This window comes from Podarcis raffonei, chromosome 18 (genome assembly GCF_027172205.1).
Source record: "Podarcis raffonei isolate rPodRaf1 chromosome 18, rPodRaf1.pri, whole genome shotgun sequence".
Lineage (NCBI taxonomy): Eukaryota > Metazoa > Chordata > Lepidosauria > Squamata > Lacertidae > Podarcis > Podarcis raffonei.
The window spans coordinates 10,965,034-10,988,699 of record NC_070619.1 but is presented as its reverse complement, the minus strand read 5'-3'; the positions used below and the strand labels follow the sequence as shown (position 1 = coordinate 10,988,699).

The window sequence follows — 23,666 nt, the reverse complement described above, 5'->3', positions numbered from 1 at the left end:
AGGAGAGGCTGGAGGGTTACCGCACCCAGAGGCAACCTCAGCTTCATCTGACGGGGCTGAGAGTGGAGCACCTGCAGGCAATGGGTCCTCCATCCCCTCAGGAGCCAGAGCAGACTCACCTGAGGACCCAGCACAGGTGAGGACCCTTCAGGCTCAAGCCCCAGCCCCGGCTCAGCTGGTTCTGGAGGCGGGGATTCCTGTGCAGGCTGGGATCCCTCAGGTTCAGCCTCCGAGTGTGAATCCCAGGCCATCACACACCTTCTGGAGGTGCAAGGAGTATGTGACCTTATGCTTAAGGGATAATGGAGGCAGGGGAAACCTGGACCCCCCCTCTTCCAGAGGAGTCATTAGCCGTCAGAACCGAGGAAATCCGTCAAACCGTTGAATTTTGGCAATTATTTGATTGTGTATTGGATAGAGTACGATGCGTGGTATCTGCTTACTGCTGCAATTTTATAGACTGCTTTTCTGAGCCTCTTTGCTGTTGGGTATATATGGTACCCATGTCAATGGTCATTGTCCTGGCCTTAGTTTGAGGCTGCGGTGAGGTGTCATTTACCGGTACCTTAAATGAAGTGAGGTGGTGACATGAGCACTGTTCCACAGCATTTGATATTTTCATTTACATACATTCATTCGAAAGCAGATGGGTTTATGAAGCAATTCTATACCCACCCAAAGAATTCTATGAAACAGTAGTCAGTATCCGGAATCGCTGTTCAGTGTTGGACATCATATTTGCCGAATACACAAAGCTTCACAGCTTGTCTTTCACCGTACGAAGTCTGGTACCTCGCTTCATTTAAAGATTTTCAGAGGCTTTGGGACGAAAGATTTCGTTTTGGACTTGTTACGGTTTGAAGGAATTCTATAAAAGGTTGTTCGTTGCGTATGAACATAGTCATTGTGTTGCCTAGACATTGTTGGGAACGGACGGACAAGTCCCAGGCCTCTGTGGGGCAGCGTGAGGAGGCAAGTCTCTTGGGGGCAGCTCAGAGACCAGCGGGTGCCCGGAAGACCCCCAAGGAGAGGGGAGAGGAGGCCGAGGGAACACTCCACAAGGGACGGGGTTCAGAAAAGGGCGAGGGGCTGTCAGCTCTGCAGGGAAGGGGGGATATAACTGGGGTCCTGAGCCCTACAGGGGTGCGGCAGACAAATGAAGTTCAGGACAGCTGTGGACCCTGTTGTAAACAAAAATTGCCCTTTTCCCTTATGGGGTATCCAAGAGCCCATATAGAGTCCTTACATAGGTTCCCTATTGGTAGGAGAAAATAACAGAGGCGAACCAGAGAATATTGAGAAGCAAAGCAGCTAGTAAGCCTGATCTTTTTTGATCTGTTGCAACAGGGTGCTCCCCCCACACGCAGGAGAGAGGAGGAACCCAGAACAATGGCAGGCAAGGTGTTATAATGGACTTTTGAAATTGCCACCCACTAGATCAAGACCAGGGACGCGGGTGGAGTGTGGGTTAAACCACAGAGCCTAGGACTTGCCGATCAGAAGGTCGGCGGTTCGAATCCCCACAGTGACGGAGTGAGCTCCCGTTGCTCGGTCCCTGCTCCTGCCAACCTAGCAGTTTGAAAGCACGTCAAAGTGCAAGGAGATAAAGAGGTACCGCTCCGGCGGGAAGGTAAACGGCATTTCCGTGCGCTGCTCTGGTTCGCCAGAAGCGGCTCAGTCCTGCTGGCCACATGACCCAGAAACTGGATGCCGGCTCCCTCGGCCAGTAAAGCGAGATGAGCACTGCAACCCCAGAGTCGGCCACGACTAGACTTAATGGTCAGGGGTCCCTTTACCTTTAGATCAAGACCACCCCCAGAAACATCATACATACATCACAGAAAAGGTGGTCTAAAACAGAAATTTGAATGTTGTTTTTCTCCTGTCCTTGTTTATCTCCTGTCTGGATTGCCTGGGGAGCCTGGCCATTCTTTTGTAGTGATAAATACTTAGTTCCTGGGCCAGGTCACAGGCTCACACCCTATTCAAACACAGACATACCCTTAAGACAGGGTTTGTGAAGGAAAAGACAATGGGGAGGCTTTTCCAGTTTGACCTTGCAGAGAAAACATTTGGTCAGTTTGGGAATCAAAAATGGTTCCGGGTCGGTCTTCTTGTGCTGATCTATGTACGTGCTTGGTTGGTACACTTATGAACATTACCATATATCTAAGACCTCAAAATTCCTACCACAACCCAAAAAGGTTGAAAACCTCTGGCTTATGCAATCTATAAATCAACCTGTCTGGATCCTGCCCCTATTCAGGGTATCTGACGCCATTCGATACCCTGGTATTCTACCCAAAACGCCAGGGCCAGGGCTTTGCAAATTAAAGGACGGATCTTGTTTAGGTGTGTAGGGCCAGAATTGCTTTGTTGCGCCTTCCCTTTGAAATGGGTAGGTGAAAAAAATTCGGGTGCGGCGCTCTTGTTGAGCAAAGCTTCGTGGGTGAAACCTCGCCTGAATTTCTTAGCACCGAATGGGAAAGGATAGCTGAGGTTCGGGATAAGTTTCAGCAGAAACATAGCTACCTTTTATCTTTCTGTTATTTTTTTTCCTTCCCTTTCTTCTTTCCATCCCTCCTTTTGCCCTCCCCCCTCCCAGGGCACGCAGATGATCTTCAACGCAGCCAAGGAACTGGGTCAGCTTTCAAAACTCAAGGTGAGAAACGCAGGATTATAGGGTCTGCAGAATTCAAGGAGCTGCATTGCAGAGGACGGCGGTCGTTTGTGCTTCTTGGGCCTGGTTGGGCGCAAAGCGGGGAGCCGGGCATTAGGTGGTGCCAGAGCCAACGACAGGCAGAGAATTAGCTAGTTCTAGATTGGCCTCCATCTTCTTCCCTGCTGAGTCCGACAACGGAAAAGGAGGAGGAGGGAGACGGCGGATTGACCCCCAAAACTCCCTGGGTGCCAACGCAAGGGCTCCTATATTTCAAGAAGTAAAAAATCTGGGCGATTTGCCGATTCACCCCCAAAACTCTCCCTGGGTGCCAACGCAAGGGCTGCCATATTTCAAGAAGTAAAAAATCCACGCGTTTCACTGACTGACCCCCAAAACTCCCTGGGCGCCAACGCAAAGGCTGCCATATTTCAAGAAGTAAAAAATCCGGGCGATTCGTCGATTCACCCCCAAACTCTCCCTGGGCGCCAACGCAAGTGCTGCCATATTTCAAGAAGTAAAAAATCTGGGCGTTTCACTGATTGACCCCCAAAACTCCCTGGGCGCCAACGCAAAGGCTGCCATATTTCAAGAAGTAAAAAATCCGGGCGTTTCACTGATTGACCCCCAAAACTCTCCCTGGGCGCCAACGCAACGGCTGCCATATTTCAAGAAGTAAAAAATCTGGGCGTTTCACTGATTGACCCCCAAAACTCTCCCTGGGCGCCAACGCAAGGGCTGCCATATTTCAAGAAGTAAAAAATCCGGGCGTTTCACTGATTGACCCCCAAAACTCTCCCTGGGCGCCAACGCAAGGGCTGCCATATTTCAAGAAGTAAAAAATCCAGGCGTTTCACTGATTGACCCCCAAAACTCCCTGGGCGCCAACGCAAAGGCTGCCATATTTCAAGAAGTAAAAAATCCGGGCGTTTCACTGATTGACCCCCAAAACTCTCCCTGGGCGCCAACGCAACGGCTGCCATATTTCAAGAAGTAAAAAATCCGGGCGATTCGTCGATTCACCCCCAAACTCTCCCTGGGCGCCAACGCAAGTGCTGCCATGTTTCAAGAAGTAAAAAATCCGGGCGATTCGCCGATTCACCCCCAAAATTCTCTCTGGGTGCCAATTCCGTCGTCGGAATCCCAAACGGGGAAATCTGGGCGTAGGGCAAACGTAACACGGGTTATGGGATGGCAAAAGGGGCTTCGAAACGGGGGTTGCCAGGGGGTGCGTTGTCCCCACCTGAAAAAGGAAGCCTGTTCGTCGCTGGAAGAGGGCGGACATGACTTGTTCTTCGTCCCATCCAGGACCACATGGTGCGTGATGAAGCCAAGAGTTTGACGCCCAAGCAGTGCGCCGTGGTGGAGCTGGCCCTGGACACTATCAAGGTGAGAGCATTGAATCCTAGAATTGTCGAACGGGGGTCCTCCAGCGGTCATCTAGCCCAACCCTCTGCAAAGCGGGGTGTGTTCCAGACTGCCTCGCCCTGCTATGTCTTGAGGTCAGGTTGTCCGGTTCAGCATGGGCGAAATCCTGCTGTTATTGGGTTGCTGTTCTTGTTTTGTATCTTTATTTTATTTTATTTATTTTATTTTATTTTAGTACAATGATTATTATTAGTTTTCAGTTACAGTGGCCCAATAAAAGCCTCATTGTCAATACCAAATTTTAATACAATTAATAATGCCGATTGCTCAGATTATATTATTTTGTTGCGCATGCTAGAATGGATGATTTGATAATTGTATCTTTATTTTACAACCTATTGTGATTTATGTGGGAGGTGTCCGGTTTGGTTGCGTCATTTTATTTATTCTCAATGGCTTTAAAGTTTACGGGTGCTTTCGTTAAAAAAAACCCAACCATGTTGTGCGTATGGTAAACAGGACTAGGAACTTAGTTCACCAGGCTAGACACACTTGCCTCGTTGAGTTGAATTGGGCTGAAATGAGGCTGCATTTTAATGTTGTATTTTAATCTTGGTTTTTAAGTTGTATTTCAATCAATTGTTTTATATCTGGTGTTAGCCGCCCTGAGCCTGGTCTTGGCTGGGGAGGGCGGGGTATAACCAAAATTATTATTATTATTTATTATTTGTTGAATGATTCTGTATACATTGCGGCAGCCTTTGACTATGTGCAATAAAACTGACTACCCGTATTTTTTGCTCTATAAGACGCACCAGACCATGAGACGCACCTAGTTTTTGAAGGAGGAAAACAAGAAAAAAATATTCTGAATTGCAGTGAAAGCAGCAATCCCTCTTGCTGTTCTGGCTTCTGGGATAGCTGCGCAGCCTGCATTCGCTCCATAAGACGCACACACATTTCCCCTTACTTTTCAGGAGGGGAAAAGTGAGTCTTATAGAGCAAAAAATACGGTATGTGACTAGTCCTCATGGCAGCTTGCGGTCATCGTTGCCGCTATTATCGTCTCAGCCGGCACGTTGCAAATGTGGTGTGTCCACAGCTCTGTGGGTTTGCGGCGTTGACCGGGCCACCACCGATGTCCACCCCAACCCTCACCCCTCTCTCCACCCCGATTTAGCAATACTTCCACGCAGGAGGCGTCGGCCTGAAGAAAACCTTCTTGGAGAAAAGCCCGGACCTTCAGTCTCTGCGCTACGCCCTCTCTCTTTACACCCAAGCCACGGACCTGCTCATCAAAACCTTCGTGCAGACGCAGTCCTCTCAAGGTAAGCGCCGCTGGCGAAGCAGTGTTACCGGAAAAATCCGAGGGCTCCCTTGGACAAAAACAAAGACACCAACCAGGATAACTTGGAGCAAAACAGCAGCCTGTAGGCTTGGCCTTTATTGATCTGTTGCAACAGGGTGCTCCCCTCACTCGCAGGAGAGAGGAAGGACCCAGAAAAATGGTGTGCAAGACCTTATAAAGACTTTTGAAATTGCCACCCTGTAGATCAAGACCACCCCCAGAAACATCATGCATACATCACAGAAGGGGTGTAACCGAAGACCACCCCTCAGATACATCACACCTACATCACAGAAAAGGCGGTCTAAAACAGAAATTTGAATATTGTTTTTCTCCTGTTGTTGTTTATCTCTTGTCTGGCAGGTTACTTGATTGGATTGCCTGGGGAGCCTGGCCAGTCTTTTGAAATGATAAATACTTAGTTCCTGGGCCAGGTCACAGGCTCACACCCTATTCAAACACAGACATACCCTTAAGACAGGATTTGTGAAGGAAAAGACAATGGGGAGGCTTTTCCAGTTTGACCTTGCAGAGAAAACATTTGCTCAGTTTAGGAATCAAAATGGTTCCGGGTCGGTCTTCCTGTGCTGATCTATGTATGTGCTTGGTTGGTGCACTTATGAACATTACCATATATTTAAGACCATACAATTCCTATCACAGCAGCTTCTGTGGTTCCTCGGATCCCGGTTTCCAAGGAGACCCAGGTGGAATCTAGACATATGTTTTTAAAAAAACCAGCTGCGAAAACGCTTAAAAATAAAAATTCGAAAAATATATTGAATTTGCCATCAGCTCGCCACCGCCACCTAGTGCCCTGTTTGTATAGTGCGCTTAAAATGTTAATGTTTGCGCCTGAGTCTCCGGAGTTGCTGCTCTCGTGGAGCTCTCTGGTTTAGTTGGCTGTGCAGAAACTCCATAGCCAGGTGCAGTCTATCTTTATGGCACCAGCCTTGCCCAGGAGGAGGCTATTGGTGCCATTTCCCATCATGCCCTGCTTTGAAGGGAGGCATCCGGCAAGCTGCTGTTTTTAGAAAACGGCGCCGGGTTTTTGCTTTGGTGTAAACGCTTTGGGTTAAACCACAGAACCTAGGGCTTGCCAATCAGAAGGTCGGTGGTTCGAATCCCTGCGATGGGGTGAGCTCCCGTTGCTCGGTCCCTGCTCCTGCCAACCTAGCAGTTCAATAGCACGTCAAAGTGCAAGTAGATAAATAGGTACCGCTCCGGCGGGAAGGTAATCAGCGTTTCCGTGTGCTGCTCTGGTTCGCCAGAAGCGGCTTAGTCCTGCTGGCCACATGACCTGGAAGCTGTACGCCGGCTCCCTCGGCCAATAAAGCGAGATGAGCGCCGCAACCCCAGAGTCGGCCACGACTGGACCTAATGGTTAGGGGTCCCTTTACCCTTTAACTTTAAACCAAAAAGAGATGCCAGGTTCTTGCGGGTTCTTGAAGTTGTCCGGAGGGGCAGGGGGCCCCTTTCCCGTCAACCGGGACCGCCGGCTGTGCCGAAGGCTAAAAATATTTAATATTCCGCATTTCGAAGCATACGAGTCGACTCCTTTTGGGATAAATCGTTGCCCAGACCCGTGCAATTATTGTTCAAGTGTGGCCCGGGGAATGTACCCATTGTACAGAGTTCGGGGGAAGCGTCCTAGATTATATTGCAATCTCACAATCCGCACATAAGTTTGTTAGGGAGTTTGAAGCGGGCCACAATATTGCAAGCGATCACCTGCCCTTAAGACTGGTGCTCTTGGGTCCACGACTTAACAACCCTTCCTTAGAAACTCAATTTATCTTTAGATGCAAACTTAGGCATAAAGGTAAAGGTAAAGGGACCCCTGACCATTAGGTCCCGTCGTGGCCGACTCTGGGGTTGCGGCGCTCATCTCGCTTTAGTGGCCGAGGGAGCCGGCGTACAGCTTCTGGGTCATGTGGCCAGCAAGACTAAGCCGCTTCTGGCGAACCAGAGCAGTGCACGGAAACACCGTTTACCTTCCCGCTGGAGCGGTACCTATTTATCTACTTGCACTTTGACGTGCTTTCGAACTGCTAGGTTGGCAGGAACAGGGACCGAGCAACGAGAGCTCACCCCGTCATTGCGGGGATTTGAACCGCCGACCTTCTGATCGGCAAGCCCTAAGCTCTGTGGTTTAACCCACAGCGCCACCCGCGTCCCAAACTTAGGCATAACCGCAGCCAACAGAATTAAATGGACCCCATTACTTAATTTAGCATTAACTCGCTTTCTTTGTACAGATGATTTAAACTAGGCTATCCAAGCTGCTATTCTTTCAGATACTTCCGCTGCTGAGGCCATGAAATCATTTAAGACTGATAGGCTGCAAGACCGCTTAAGAATTGAGATTAAAAACAGTGGCTCAAAAAGGCTAATTGAATCTAGCAGCTGGTTTGACAAAGAGCACAAACAGGCTAAAAGACACCCAAAGGGAATATTGTTCAGGTTTCTACCGGCAGAGCTCTTTAAAATAAAAACAGGGAGACATCAGAAAAATACGTTCAAAATATCCATACAGCTAGCCCTCCTGACCATTCCCCTCTCCCCGCTAGAGTTATTGAACTTGGTGATTGCTATAACGTTATATTCTGAATTATCCAGCTATGACTCGAGTCAGTGTGTGAATCTACAGGAGCTTATCTATATCTTCTCTCTTTTTTCTCTTGCCTTTTTCCATTCCTCCCTTCGCACATTTTCCCTCTCTTGCTTCTACCGTAAACCATCTTGTGTGTTTTTTTCTTTCTCTTTCCAATTTCTCTTATCACCCTTTCCGTTCACCTTCCTTTCATCTCTTCCTTCGCTTGGTTTCTTTGCCTCTAAATTATTTTTCTTCTTTTGCCCTTCCTTTCTTTTCTCTCTCTTCCTACCCTTGTTTTTATCCGTTCTTTCTTCCCTTCTTCCCTTCTTCCTCTTCTTACCCTTTCCTTTCTTCACTTCTGTCTTTTTTTCTCCTCTTCCAACTGTTTCTCTTTCCTTCTCACGGTCTTCTTTTCTATTCCTTCTCTTTGTCCTTTCTGCCTACTTTTTGTTCTCTTCTAACCTTTTCTCCTGTTTTCCCGTCACCTTCTTTTTCTCAAACTTCATTTCTACCTTTTTTCTTTCCTTTCTCTTCCTACTTTCTTCTTACCCATTCTTTCCACCATCATCCCTTTTACCCTTCTTTCTTTCATTCTTTCTCTCCACCTTCCTTTCTCTTCTTCTGAATTTTTCTTCCCTTCTTTCTATCTGATTTTCTATCCTTCTTATATTTTCCTTCCTTCCTTCTTACTGCTTTTCTATTCCTTTCCTTCCTTCTTATATTTTCCTTCCTTCTTTTCTTCCTTCCTTCTTACTGCTTTTCTATTCCTTATATTTTCTTTCCTTCCTTCTTATAATTTCCTTCCTTCTTTCTTTCTGCTTTTCTATTCCTTTCTTTCCTTCTTATATTTATTTTCTTTCCTTCTTTCTGCTTTTCTATTCCTTTCCTTCCTTCTTATATTTTCCTTCCTTCTTTCCTTCCTTCCTTCTTACTGCTTTTCTATTCCTTCCTTATATTTTCCTTCCTTCCTTCCTTTCCTCTTACTGCTTTTCTATTCCTTTCTTTCCTTCTTATATTTATTTTCCTTCCTTTCTTCTTTCTGCTTTTCTATTCCTTTCTTTCCTTCTTATATTTTCCTTCCTTCTTTCCTTCCCTCCTTTCTACTTTTCTATTCTTTTCCTTCCTTCTTATATTTTCCTTCTTTCTATCTGCTTTTCTATTCCTTCCTTTCCTTCTTATATTTTCTTACCCTTCCTTTTCACCTTCTCTTCCTTTACTTCCCGCCTTGACATTTCTTTATCTCCCAACTTTGCCTTTTCTCACCCTTAGTCCATGGTGGCAAAGGTGTTAGGTTTACTCTTAGTGAAGAAATATATCCGGAGAAGGGTACGTCTCGAACTCTCCTCCCAACACCTCCTCTCCTTCCTGGATTGCACCCGTCCTGGACCCCCTCCACTCACCCCCCTTTTCCCGCCACCCTGACCAGGGCTAGCAAAAGCCCCCAAACTTTCACCCTCTGCAGACCCGACAAGGAAAGGGACATGCAAGCCGAAAATTGCTCCCCATTTTCCTCTCTGCCTCGCTTTTGACTAGCTCTGCTCAGGGGGGCTACTCCATCACCGCTCCACAACGTTATGCACTGAATGCATCAGAATGAGACCCTGTCCTCCTTGCACAAGCAAGCACTCAGACGGAGGAAACCGGGCAGGGGAAAAGGGGCAGCTTTGGGGTTTGCACCATCCTCCTGTGCTTGCCTTTTGGAAATGACCTGTTTGTTTCCAGCTTCAGTTCCTGGATCGAAAGATCGAGTCTCAGCATGCGACTCTGGAGTTGGCACGATGCCCGTGTGAGTGGGCGATTGTGCGTGTGCGTGCGCTGCCCCAGCCCTCCCAAACTTTCCTTCTGCATGAAATGGGCAATGGCTGAAGATCCAGGACTATCTCCCAGGCAGGGGCAGGGAAAGATTTTTCAGCCGGATCGCTGCATTCCCTCCTAGGCTGCACATTTTCCCTCATACGACGGTTGCCGCCTGTCCTCTATTCCCCGGACATGTCCTCTTTTCCAGCATTAAATTTTCTGCTCAGGCGGATTTTTAAAACTTGGCAAAACATCTGCTCACAGTTGGATTCCTGAAGGCAGACGTATCGTATTTTTCGCTCTATAAGACGCACCAGACCACAAGACGCACCTAGTTTTTGGAGGAGGAAAACAAGAAAAAAAATATTCTGAATCTCAGAAGCCAGAACAGCAAGAGGGATCGCTGCGCAGCGAAAGCAGCAATCCCTCTTGCTGTTCTGGCTTCTGGGATAGCTGCGCAGCCTGCATTCGCTCCATAAGACGCACACAAATTCCCCCTTACTTTTTAGGTGGGAAAAAGTGAGTCTTGTAGAGCAAAAAATACGGTATTTTCCCTCGTACTAGGGTTGCCATCTGTCCTCTTTTCCCCGGACATGTCCTCTTTTTCAGCATCAAATTTTCTGCTCGGGCGGATTTTCAAAACTTGGCAAAACATATGTTCACAGTTGAGTTCCTGAAGGCAGACTCAGTTACAAATATGTACATGTGGATCTACCCCATATGGGGGAATACGTTCCCCTTTTACATGCACAGCAGATGGCTGGTCGCAGGCTTGTGTGAGCCTCTCACTATTGTACAATTCAGTCTGTCTCAGATTGAATTGTACGTCCCTGGTAAGTTCCCTTGAATCCCTCTTAAAAGAATAAAGACGCCAAAATCTTCTTCAAAGTCAATAGAAGAACTTTACTCACATCAGTTCACAGTTGGATTCCCTAAGGCAGACTCAGTTACAAATATGTACATGTGGATCTACCCCATATGGGGGAATGATCCCAGTGCTTCTGCCAGCTGGGAGATAGCAGAGCAGTCCTAGCTAAAAGCTGGTCAAAGCAAAGAAGGAAGGGGGGGAAAGAGGGAGGTTGCTGCATGACTCGTCCTTTTGTTACCTGGACAGGTGAGGTCACGCCCACCTTCTGTCACATGCAAAAGGAAGGATGCTCCAGGAACAGGAAGTTTTTGACTGGCTGGAACAAACATTCCCTCGCATGCCTCAAAGGGAACTTACCAGGAACGCACAATTCAATCAGACTGAATTGTCTAATAGTGAGAGGCTCACACGAGCCTGCAACCAGCTCTCAGCTGTGCATGTAAAATGGGGAATGTAACTCTGCTAAGTAAAGGAACTCGCTGGGGCAAGTTAGGAAGGATATTAATAAACTATATATCCTCTCCTGCAGCCCTGGACGTTCCCACTTGGCTCAGGGCCCCCGTTCTTCTGAGATCCGCAGCCTTGGCCTCCTTCCCCTGTCCCCATCCTCAAGACCTGAGCCACCGAATGTGGGTGGGTTGCGGACGCACTTTTGGTTTCCAACCTATCCTTTTTCTCCCCCCAAATTCCTCTCCCCATTTGCTCGGCCACCTTTGGCGGAGGTCTCCTTTCCCTGGTTGCCATCTGACAAATAGCTGCGACTCTTTCCTCCTCCTCACCCATACCTTTTCCTTCTCTGCCTTTGCTGCATGAATAAGTTCCTCATCGGAGGAAGCCTGTTTGAATGACGGACTGGTTTTTAATCCTGCTTCTTGGACCATGAAAGGGCACAGGGGATTTTGGGTATTGTTACCAAACTGGGAGCTGGGAAGGAATGATTTTCACCTTGTTGTTTGGCTGAGGTCAACAAAGCTTGCCTAGACTATCTGTCTATTCTGATGACTCTGTTATTCTGGTTATCGGTCACTAACAGGGTTTAGATATACCGCAAAGCATTTAAGTGGCTCGCATCGAAATTATAAGATGGACGTATCAATATCCAGGGTCTGTCTATATCTGCGGCTGAGATCGAAATTGTTCAACACCCCATTGTTACCAAGAATTTGCAGACTTTCAGCTGTTTGCAAATCAAAGTTGCGTTTTCAGCTGAAATTGGGGGAACCAAATATCATTTGGGAAATTATATATGATGAAATGAAAAGGATGTTTAAAATAAAGTTTGTAATAAAACCCACAAAAAAACCCAGAAGATTTTCTTTTGGGAATTATAGGGACAGAACTACCTAAACTATATAGAAATTTGTTCATGTATGCTACTACAGCGGCAAAAATGTTACTTGCCCCAAAATGGAAAGAAGCGGAAGTCCCAGCAAAGGAAGAACGGATACAAAAATTTATGGAATATGCAGAAATGGTGAAACATACCGGGAGAATTAAGAAATCAAGATAACAAACTTTTTATAAAAGAATGGACATGGTTTATTGAATATTTACAGATAAATTGTAAACAGGTAAAAACATTGGCAGGCTTATTTCAATAACCTGCAGTTTCATAAGAGTATATATTTAAAGATGGCTAAATGACCAAATTAGGATATGCAGAAGATATTAAAAAAATAAATTCAAGGAACTGCAGAAAGAGGCGGAAGGAAGTCAAGTTTTGAAATGTCAAAATGATACTCTGGTTTCTCTTCAGATCGTATAAACCTTTCGCCTTTTACAAAAGAACACTTTTTAAAAAGCAGTTACAGCCAACTGAATTCTACTCTGGGTTTACACTCGTTGAAACAAATGGCGCTTCGTTTGTCACATATTTCCGTTTGGGTCTGTTCTAGAGTACGACTGACGTTGGAGACGACCCATATGTTGTTGTTGTTGTTGTTTAGTCGTGTCCGCCTCTTCGTGACCCCCTGGACCAGAGCACGCCAGGCCCTCCAGTCTTCCACTGCCTCCCGCAGTTTGGTCAAACTCATGCTGGTAGCTTCGAGAACACTGTCCCCCCATCTCGTCCTCCGTCGTCCCCTTCTCCTTGTGCCCTCCATCTTCCCCAACATCAGGATCTTTTCCAGGGAGTCTTCTCTTCTCCTGAGGTGGCCAAAGTCTTGGAGCCTCAGCTTCAGGATCTGTCCTTCCAGTGAGCACTCAGGGCTGATTTCCTTCAGAATGGAGAGGTTTGATCTTCTTGCAGTCCATGGGACTCTCAAGAGTCTCCTCCAGCACCAGAATTCAAAAGCATCCATTCTTCGGCCATCAGCCTTCTTTATGGTCCAGCTCTCACTTCCATACATCACTACTGGGAAAACCAGAGCTTGAACTATACGGACCTTTGTTGGCAAGGTGATGTCTCTGCTTTTTAAGATGCTGTCTAGGTTTGTCATTGCTTTTCTCCCAAGGAGGAGGCGTCTTTTAATTTTGTGACTGCTGTCACCATCTGCAGTGATCATGGAGCCCAAGAAAGTAAAATCTCTCACTGCCTCCATTTCTTCCCCTTCTGTTTGCCAGGAGGTGATGGGACCAGTGGCCATGATCTTCGTTTTTTTGATGTTGAGCTTCAGACCATATTTTGCGCTCTCCTCTTTCACGACCCATATACGTTATGACATTAAAAATTGCCCTCAAAAAATTTGCAAGGCGCTGTAAAAAAACACCAGTGCCGTGAATATCAGTGGGCAGGCAGTTCCAAAGGTGAACAATGATATGAGTACTATTCCATGCTTTGGTGAGTCAGATGCCATCGTCACCACCAACATTTTTAATTTGTATACCGTCTTTCTATCTTACAATACTCAAGGCGGTTCACAAGCTGAAGAAACAAAAAACGTACGTCTTACAACAATCTAACGCAATGCAAAAATGTGATAATAAAACACATTGAAAAAGTAACATTCAACAATCAATTACAACAACAACAATATTTTATTGCAGTCCAAAGACCCACAAAACAATTTCAAAACTAGATACAGTTAAAACGACCAGACAGACAGATGGAAGAGAATCGTTAGAATAGTATAAAATAACAATATCAACATATGAAAGTTAAACAGAAATTCAGTCTTAAGAGATACAGTAAACCATTTTTAAACTATAATCAATAAAACAATGGGAAGCCACAGCACGTAAAATAATGCAATACAAATTAAGAAGTAGAGACTGGAGGCAGGTGGAAACAGCCTTGCCTGATGAAATCTCTCCCCTGATAGTTCTTCCAGGGAAAGATTTATCTGAAAAAAATATGATAACATCAGAAGGACCTCCCAAAAATGGGGAGCCTCTGAAGCAAGCATCAGGCCTCAGTCCACCAACAAGTTTTTTTGTGTTTTCTTGGAGGAGGGAAGGAGAGGGAGAAATCACCAGACAGGGGATGGGCTGCAAGTTTGTGCACTAATTTTCCGTTCTGCATCTCCATGCTTCCCTCCCTCTGCCGGGCAGGATCCGGAGTGGACGACCCCGTGGGAGAGGTCTCCATCCACGTGGAACTGATCACCCACCCTGGGACCGGGGAGCATAAGGTCACTGTAAAAGGTGAGCCAGAACTGGCGGTCGTAGACTTGGCACATCTAGTCTGTGTTAGAATTCCTGCTCCGCGATTGCAGTCATGGGATTGTTGTCTATCACATGACGGTGTGTGTTTTGACTCCACAGGGTGGGAAGTGACGGAGACAGGATGTTTGTGTTCCGTGAAGTGGGACTATTGTCCTTTTTTTCTCTTTCTTTTTTCGAAAATTTTATTGGTTTTCGCAATGTTATAAACAGACAAACAAACAAACACACAAGACAAACAAACATAAATTATTGAAAATTACACTTATTAACTTTGTTAAGTGACTTCCTCGCGGGTTCCCCTTGGTTGAATTTCATTGCATGTCCTTTTAACGGTTTTCCAAATCCCAATTCTTAAGAAGTTTAACTTAAACATTAAAATCCTTAAATCTTCACCTTATGGAATTAAACATATTAATTCATCACTTAACATAAATAAAATAAAATCCTAAGCCAATTAAGTATCTGCAAGCTATTTTCAATTAATTTAACTTAACAAATTTAACTAGATAATCGTTAAATTTATTCCACTCTTCCTGATACTCCTCCTCCTTCTGATTGCGGACTCTTCTGGTTAGGTCAGCTATTGTCCTTTTTTCTCTTTGCTGTCTGATGCTAGAGAGAGAGGGAGCCATGTTGCAGTGCTCCATGTGGGTTTATATGCAAATAAAGTAGATTAGCCAAAATGCTGAGGTCTGTTACACAAACTGCACAGACTCTGCAGATCCTTAAGTCTGCCGGTGTCTGTTGGCATCGGTCGCTGTGATGTTCGGGCTGAAGAAAGCTTTTGAAGCTCCCGATCGACCAGGAGGGAGAGAACGTGCCAGTCGGGCATGTGTCTCTGCCAGGGTCCTACTTGAGTGTAGGGCAAGCTCCTCCAGCAACGCAGAAATGCAGCGGTTCCGTATGGGGATCAAACCTGCAACCTTGCTTTTATATTGTGGAAATGTTGTGGATAGTAGGAGACGATCTATTGATTGAATATTCTCCTTCCTCCTTTTTTATTTTATTTGTTTTTTATCTTATATTTTGGAAATGTACACCCAGTTTTTCTTTTCCTTTTAATTTTTTGGGGGCCCCTAAGAGAGTGGGGCCCTAAGCTAGAGCTTGTTTAGCTTATACATAAATCCGGCACTGGTCAGGATCATGGAGATGTTCTGCCCTTTGATCTGAAGTTTAGGGCCGGATTTCGGTTTGATGAGGCCCTCAGCTCCTGAAGATAATGGGGCCCTTTCTATGTCCAGCTGTCCTTTGTCAACAACAAATTGTCACTTTTTTGTGTTGAGTATATGCTATATGGCAATTTATGGACCTAATAGGTATCCCAAGCCATTTGCCCATGTTGCCCTGCAACCAGTCCATGCAGAATGTAGGCACCCTATATATAGAAAGGAGCAAAGCAGTGATATTTTAGGGAGCAGGCGGGGCCCGTGACTTACATCAGTGATGGCCAAATTTGGCCCTCCAGCTGTTTTGGGGACTACAACTCCCATCATCCCTAGCTAACAGGACCAGTGGTCAGGGGTGATGGGAATTGTAGTCCCAAAACAGCTGGAGGGCGGAGTTTGGCCATCACTGACTTACATCATAGGAGCCTACACAACACAAAACACTGTTGCTGGATGTAGGTTTTATTTTGTTTGTTTTTCATCTTATACAGTGGTACCTCGCAAGACGAAATTAATTCGTTCCGCGAGTTTTTTCTTCTTGCGAGTTTTTTTGTCTTGCGAAGCACGGTTTCCCATAGCAATGCATTGAAAATCAATTAATGCGTTCCTATGGAAACCGCTTGCCAGGCTGGCGGTGTGGAGAAGGGCTTTTCTCCCCACCGCAAGCCTTCAGGACAGGTCCGGGAACAGAGGGGAAGGCGCGTTGCGCTTCAGAACAGCCATCCGAAGCCTGGCGGGGGGAGGAGGTCTCTCCGCCCCACCGCCAGCCTTCGGAGCAGCCTTCCAAAGGCTGGCGGGGGGAGAAGGTCTCTCCGCCCCACCACCAGCCTTCGGAGGAGGTCCGAGGACAGTGGGGAAGACGCGCTGCGCTTCCCCGCTGTCCCCGGAGATTTCCCTATGGGCTTTCGTCTTGCGAAGGAAGCCCATAGGGAAATTCGTCTGGCGAAGCACCTCGAAAAACGGAAAACTCTTTCTTCTTGCGAGTTTTCCGTCTTGCGAGGCATTCGTCTTGCGAGGTACCACTGTATTTTGGAAATGTACATCCAGGTTTTTTGCCTTTAAATTTTTTTGGGGGCCCCAAGAGAGCGGGGCCCTAAGCTAGAGCTTGTTGAGCTTATACGTAAATCCGACACTGCGCCTTTCTCTCGCCCAGTGGTAGCCGCCAATGACCTGAAGTGGCAAACGTCGGGGATCTTCCGCCCCTTTATTGAGGTCAACATCATCGGGCCCCACCTCAGCGACAAGAAGAGGAAATTCGCCACCAAGTCCAAGAACAACAGCTGGTCTCCGAAATACAACGAGAGCATCCAGTTGTAAGTGATTCTCCTTTCTCCCCCTTCCTTCATCTCAGGAGCAACTCAAGAAGGGCAATTATTGCAAACCTCGGTCTTGCCCCCTCACCAAGAAAACTGTATTTTTGTTCGCTTGCTTGATTTTGGGGGTAAAGGCAACTGCCCCACTTGCTTCACTAGCTAACCCCAAGACAGACGTGTACCTTCCGTCCTGTGAGACTGACCTACGCTGGCTCCCAGGACGTTTCTGAGCACAATTCAAAGTGTAGGTGCTGACCTTGAAAGCCCTAAATGGCCCAGTATCCCTGAAGAAGCGTCTCCACCCCCATTGTTCTGCCCAGACGCTGAGGTCCAGCTCCGAGGGCCTTCTGGGGGTTCCCTTCCTGCGAGAAGCGAGGTTACAGGGAACCAGGCAGAGGGCCTTCTTGGTGGTGGTGCCCTCCCATCAGATGTCGAGGAAATAAACCACTATCGGACATTTAGAAGACATCTGAAGGCAGCCCTGTATAGGGAAGTTTTTAATGACTGATGTTTTAATGTATTTTTAATCTTTTGTTGGAGGCCGCCCAGAGTGGCTGGGGAAACCCAGTCACATGGGCGGGGCATAAATTATTATTATTTATTATTATTATCATGACCTTGGCCCAGAATACCTGAAGGAGCGTCTCCACCCCGGACACCGGGGTCCATCTCCCGAGGGCCTTCTGACGGTTCCCTCCTTGTAAGAAACGAGGTTACAGGGAACCAGGCAGAGGGCCTTCTTGGTGGTGGCGCCCGCCCTGTGCAATAACCTCCCCTCAGACGTCAAGGAAATAACATGTTTGCGCAATGTGCTCGAAACGCACTCAAAGCTTTCTATTTGTGGCTCTGTAGCTGAATGGTGCTGTGGGTTAAACCACAGAGCCCAGGACTTGCCAATCAGAAGGTCGGCGGTTCGAATCCCCGTGATGGGGTGAGCTCCCGTTGCTCGGTCCCTGCTCCTGCCAACCTAGCAGTTCGAAAGCACGTCAAAGTGCAAGTAGATAAATAGGTACCACTCCGGCGGGAAGGTAAACGGCGTTTCCGTGCGCTGCTCTGGTCCGCCAGAAGCGGCTTAGTCATGCTGGCCACATGACCCGGAAGCTGTACGCCGGCTCCCTCGGCCAATAAAGCGAGATGAGCGCCGCAACCCCAGAGTCGGCCACGACTGGACCTAATGGTCAGGGGTCCCTTTACCTTTTTAGCTGAATCCACCTTTTCCCTCCCGCAGCGCCCTTGGCACCGAGACAGGCCCTGAATGCTATGAGCTCCAGGTCTGTGTGAAGGACTACTGCTTTGCCCGCGAGGACCGGACGGTGGGCATTGCCATCCTGCAGCTAAAGGACCTCTTGCAGAGGGGCAGCTGCGCCTGCTGGCTGCCCCTCGGCCGCCGGATCCACATGGACGACACGGGGCTGACGGTCCTGCGCATCCTCTCGCAGCGCAACAACGACGAGGTGGCGAAGGAGTTCGTCAAGTTGAAGTCGGATACGCGCTCGGCCGAGGAGGGCAGCACCAGCTAAGCCCCACTGTGCCCTGCCCTCTCCCTGCCCTCCCAGTCCTGTGGTCCGTCAGCCCCATGGCCTCCTAACATCACCTCCCGTCCTCTTTTATGCAGCCATGTCGAAGCCATAAGAGATCCCTGCCTTCTCCTTCCTCCCTGAATTTGGGAGCCTCGCTCCCACTGCCAAGGATCAAACACCCTCCAAACACACACACACATTGCCAAATCTGTTCAGTATTAGCCGCTATGGGGCAGAGGGAAAAGAGGGTAGCCTCCCCCCCAGGTCAGGACCCTTGGCCCCTCCAGTCCAGCATTGGAGAAAAGGGCATTCTCTGCCCTACCTGAAGATGCCCACGGTTGAATCTCCTGCAGGGAAACAGGGCTCTGGCGCTGAGACGCTACATTTCTGGAAACGGGGGCCAAAGGTCCTGCTGCATGTTTCCCAAGACAGACCCTTTCGCACTCATGGCATAGCTGTCAAGCGTCCCTTATTTGGCGGGACAGTCCCTTATCCCAACGTGGTGTCCTGCTGCTGTCCCTTATTGATGATGTCCCTTCAATTTCCCGGGTTTCAAAGGAAGCAGCTCCTTTCCCTCCCTCCCTGCTGGCCAGGGAGGAGGGAGGCTCCAACTGGGTTGCTTGGCTGCGTTGCTCACCCAATAAGGAGCCTAAGAAGGACTGGGGGGTGGAGCTTGCATGCCTTGTGCCGATCAAATCGGCCGCGTTGCCTGGGGACTTGCCTTTGCTCAGCGCTTCCCAGCGGAGAGGGGACGGTGGTTTTCCTTGCTGCATCCCCTTTGCCGGGTTGCTGCGCTGTGGGAACCACCGCTTGAGGCTTCGTTTGGCTGCTGGCTGGGCTTTCTGCCTTTGGCTCGGAGGGGCTCAGAAGTCGAACATACCTGTGCCCGGAAAATCCCTTATTCCGGCTGCTGATCCCTTATTTCCGAGGCTGCTGGTCCCTTATTTTCAAATCTGTAAGTTGACAGCTATGACTCATGGCCACCTCTGTCCCAATCACAGCTCTTTCCTGCTCTGGCCGGCAGCTGCGCTCTCCCAAGGTTTTGGCAAGGAGTTTTTTGGGTCCCACGGCACCTCCAGGTTGGGTCAGAGGTGGTCGTGGTGGAATTGCTCGCGGCTGAGTGTTGGTCCATGTAGTTCAGTGCTTCCCGCACGAACCGGCAGCCTAGGGCTAGACACACACCCTAACCGGCAGCATTTGGAAAGAAGCAAGGTCTCGCAACACGGGCCGAGCTCTTTGCGGTTTGCAGCGCTGCCGAGAAGCAGAGCAAGCCGATGGCGAAGAGAAGGGGTTTTAAAGTAGAACCTTTTTTAGAAAATGAAATAAAATTGCGGCTCAGTGGAGCTCAGAGGCGGCTGGTGGCCATTGGTGGTAGGTTGGGAGGTCAACAGCAGATGGCGCCAGAGAAACAGGCGGAACCAACTAATTCCAGTTCCGTAGGGTTGCCAGATGTCTGGGACTTGGGAAATCAGCCCACTTTTCCTTAAAAAAGCAGCTCAACAACTATCCCCCCCCCAAAAAAAACCCCACAACTTTTTGAGTCCAGATTTTTTTACTTCTTGAAACAGGGTGACCCTAAGCTGAGCCTCACAAGGAGTGCACTGAGACCAAGGAGGTAGAAGAGGAAGGAAGGAAGGAAGGAAGGAAGGAAGGAAGGAAGGAAGGAAGGAAGGAAGGAAAGTTAAGTTGGAGGGGATGGAATAGGACGTCCCTATTTTCAGGGGAGAAACGTTGGAGGGGATGGAATAGGACGTCCCTATTTTCACGGGAGAAATGTTGGAGGGGATGGAATAGGACGTCCCTATTTTCAGGGGAGAAACGTTGGAGGGGATGGAATAGGACGTCCCTATTTTCACGGGAGAAACGTTGGAGGGGATGGAATAGGACGTCCCTATTTTCAGGGGAGAAACATTGGAGGGGATGGAATAGGACGTCCCTATTTTCAGGGGAGAAACATTGGAGGGGATGGAATAGGACGTTCCTATTTTCAGGGGAGAAATGTTGGAGGGGATGGAATAGGACGTCCCTCTTTTCAGGGGAGAAACGTTGGAGGGGATGGAATAGGACGTCCCTATTTTCAGGGGAGAAACGTTGGAGGGGATGGAATAGGACGTCCCTATTTTCAGGGGAGAAACGTTGGAGGGGATGGAATAGGACGTCCCTATTTTCAGGGGAGAAACGTTGGAGGGGATGGAATAGGACGTCCCTATTTTCACAGGAGAAACGTTGGAGGGGATGGAATAGGACGTCCCTATTTTCAGGGGAGAAACGTTGGAGGGGACGGAATAGGACGTCCCTATTTTCACGGGAGAAATGTTGGAGGGCCCCTTTCCAAGCACTGCAGCAGCCCAATTCTGAGCTCAGAGCCAGACCCTCCCAAGCAAGGCAGCCTAGGCTTACCTGCTTCCGGCTAGCATCCTCACTGCACCCATTTCAGAGAAAGGACCTGTCTAACTGAGGTCCATTCATTGCAGTGGGTCAACCTCCACAGGGACGTCCTCTACCATCAGCGCTGAAGCTGAGACTCAATTCCGGTCCAGAGCTGGCGGGAAACAGGTGCCCTCTTGTCCTTTGTCCCCCCCGCTGCAGACGGCCTCTTCCAAGACCCTCTCCTTCGTCCCCAGGACCCGTTAGGAGAGAACATCATCCCAAAGCGGTTTCATTCCAGCTCCCCCTCTTTTCCGAAGATACCCTTTCCATAATATTTTGCCCGGGACCAAAGTGTCGGAATTTGAGTTGAATGTTTACACACACACGAAACACCCCAAGTCGTATACCTGCGCAGGTGTGCATTCCGCCGAACTTTTTTAAAAATAGTAATTTAAACAAAAAGAAGACATCGACAGGGACATCTAAGCGGTTTAGATTACGGATTCCTCCCCACGGACTTCATCCGTGTTTCTTTCCCCCCAACCTTCCCCCTCTCTGAACCAAACCGATTCCCTTCTCGATAATTTCTGTCCGGCATGTACTTGAAAGTAAACAAAGAAACAGATGATTTAATAATTTTAAAAAAGGACGGGGAAAAAATAGAGTGAAATAAATAAATACCAATCCCGGATGCTCAGAACCAAGTTAATAATTATCCTGTTGTGGACCACATGCACACGTCTTGAAATATGTCATTATCTGTTCTGTTCCTACTTACCTGAAGTGGATTGAGTTGAAACAAAAAAACAAAACCAACGATGCATGATAGTGAGATGTTTTGCACTATTTTGAACTTTTGGGGCTCTATACAAATATTTTATTAACTGACATTAAAAAGAAAAGAAAAACGAACGCTTCTTTTCCTGTGTTTCTAACCTGTCCTCTCTGCGTCCAAGGAGTGCCTAGCAAGTGTGATTTTTCCTTTCCGAAGGAGCTCAAGTTCTGGGTGTTATTGTAGCCTTATTGGAGTTCTCCGATTGGGTCTGCGTTGCTCTGGGACAGGAGGAAGGAAGTCAAATGACAGTGAGGTTGATTCCAAGAAAGAGTTTATTCTGCACTCCGGATAGCAGAAGGCACTTGCGCGGTGAGTCCACAGCTAGTCCAAAGAAATGAGAAGTTTCATGCAGTATATATACCCTCCAGGCACCCTCTCCCTCCTTCCCCAGGAATCCAACCACGTCAGCCTATGTACGCAGGTTGACATCACATATGTTCCTGCTCTGGTATTCTTAACCATAAAAGGGAATTCCTTCCTGTACTTCTGACCATAAAAGGATCTTCCTCTTCCTACTCTTATCTTGGAGGAAGAGGTCATCATCTCCGAGAACGCGCTCTGGCGTTGTTCCCGGACTTACGTCTGTGCGTCAGGGTTGTGGTAAGATAAGACCTAGAGTGTCATCCCTGTTTCACTTTGGAGTGGACAAGGCCATCCTTATCGTCACAGACTGATAAAGGAGAGAGCCTTGTTTATGCAGCTGTGTTCTTCTTATGCATTTGCTCAACAGCTCAAGTTAAAGCATTTTAGAAATGCTAAGAAGAAAAGGGGACGCGGGTGGCGCTGTGGGTAAAAGCCTCAGCACCTAGGGCTTGCCGATCGAAAGGTCGGCGGTTCGAATCCCCGCGGCGGGGTGCGCTCCCGTTGCTCGATCCCAGCGCCTGCCAACCTAGCAGTTTGAAAGCACCCCCGGGTGCAAGTAGATAAATAGGGACCGCTTACTAGCGGGAAGGTAAACGGCGTTTCCGTGTGCGGCTCTGGCTCGCCAAAGCAGCGATGTCACGCTGGCCACGTGACCCGGAAGTGTCTCCGGACAGCGCTGGCCCCCGGCCTCTTGAGTGAGATGGGCGCACAACCCTAGAGTCTGTCAAGACTGGCCCGTACGGGCAGGGGTATCTTTACCTTTTAAGAAGAAAAGGGGAGGTTGAGTCAGTTTTAAACTGACTGCGCAGAAACCCATTCCTTCATTATAAGAAGAAAAAACTACTGCCTTTTCTGTTATGGGGTACCCAAGAGCCCGTATAGAGTCCTTACGTAGGTTCCCTATTGGTAGGAGAAAATAACAGAGGCCAACCAGAGTATATTGAGAAGCAAAGCAGCTAGTAAGCCTCTTTATTAAACCGTTGCTCACCCCACGCAGGAGGGAGGAGGAACCCAGAACAGTGGTGCGCAAGCCCTTATATAGACTTTTGAAATTGCCCACCCTGTAGCCCAAGACCACCCCAAAAAACATCATACATACATCACAGAAGGAGGCAGGTCTACAGCAGAAATCTTGCCTGCCAGGATACCTGATAATGGTGACTGATTGCTTTACCCGGGCGGCCTGGCTGTTCTTTGGTGGTGGTTAATACTTTAGTTTCCCCGAGTCCCAGGTCACATGCCCTGGAGAACAAAACAGCCAATATCATAGAATCAAAGTGTTATAAGAAAAACTGCTCCTTTTCCCTTATGGGGTACCCAAGAGCCCGTATAGAGTCCTTACGTAGGTTCTCTATTGGTAGAAGAAAATAACAGAGGCCAAGCAGAGAATATTGAGAAGCAAATATTGTCCGCCTCTTCGTGACCCCCTGGACCAGAGCACGCCAGGCACTCCTGTCTTCCACTGCCTCCCACAGTTTGGTCAAACTCATGTTGGCCTCTTCGAGAACACTGTCCCACCATCTCGTCCTCTGTCGTCCCCTTCTCCTTGTTCCCTCCATCTTTCCCAACATCAGGGTCTTTTCCAGGGAGCCTTCTCTTCTCATGAGGTGGCCAAAGTCTTGGAGCCTCAGCTTCAGGATCTGTCCTTCCAGCGAGCACTCAGGGCTGATTTCCCTCAGAATGGAGAGGTTTGATCTTCTTGCAGTCCATGGGACTCTCAAGAGTCTCCTCCAGCACCAGAATTGAAAAGCATCCATTCTCCGGTGATCAGCCTTCTTTATGGTCCAGCTCTCACTTCCATACATCACTACTGGGAAAGCCAGAGCTTGAACTATACGGACCTTTGTTGGCAAGGTGATG

The 23,666-nt window shown here is 48.1% G+C and overlaps 1 protein-coding gene across 2 annotated transcripts in view; it reads left to right on the top strand.

The window, feature by feature from the left end:
• The window catches only part of LOC128405689 (protein unc-13 homolog A), a 124,073-nt gene extending 102,653 nt beyond the window's left edge, over nt 1-21,420 (top strand). For both annotated transcript variants that reach the window (XM_053372559.1, XM_053372558.1), the window contains 6 exons: nt 2,606-2,662; nt 3,968-4,048; nt 5,208-5,355; nt 14,126-14,218; nt 16,559-16,718; nt 17,947-21,420. In XM_053372559.1, coding sequence (XP_053228534.1) covers nt 2,606-2,662; nt 3,968-4,048; nt 5,208-5,355; nt 14,126-14,218; nt 16,559-16,718; nt 17,947-18,238 — 831 coding nt within the window. In that variant the 3' untranslated portion in view covers nt 18,239-21,420. The remainder of the gene's footprint in view (nt 1-2,605; nt 2,663-3,967; nt 4,049-5,207; nt 5,356-14,125; nt 14,219-16,558; nt 16,719-17,946) is intronic.
• Nucleotides 21,421-23,666: the final 2,246 nt, after the last annotated feature.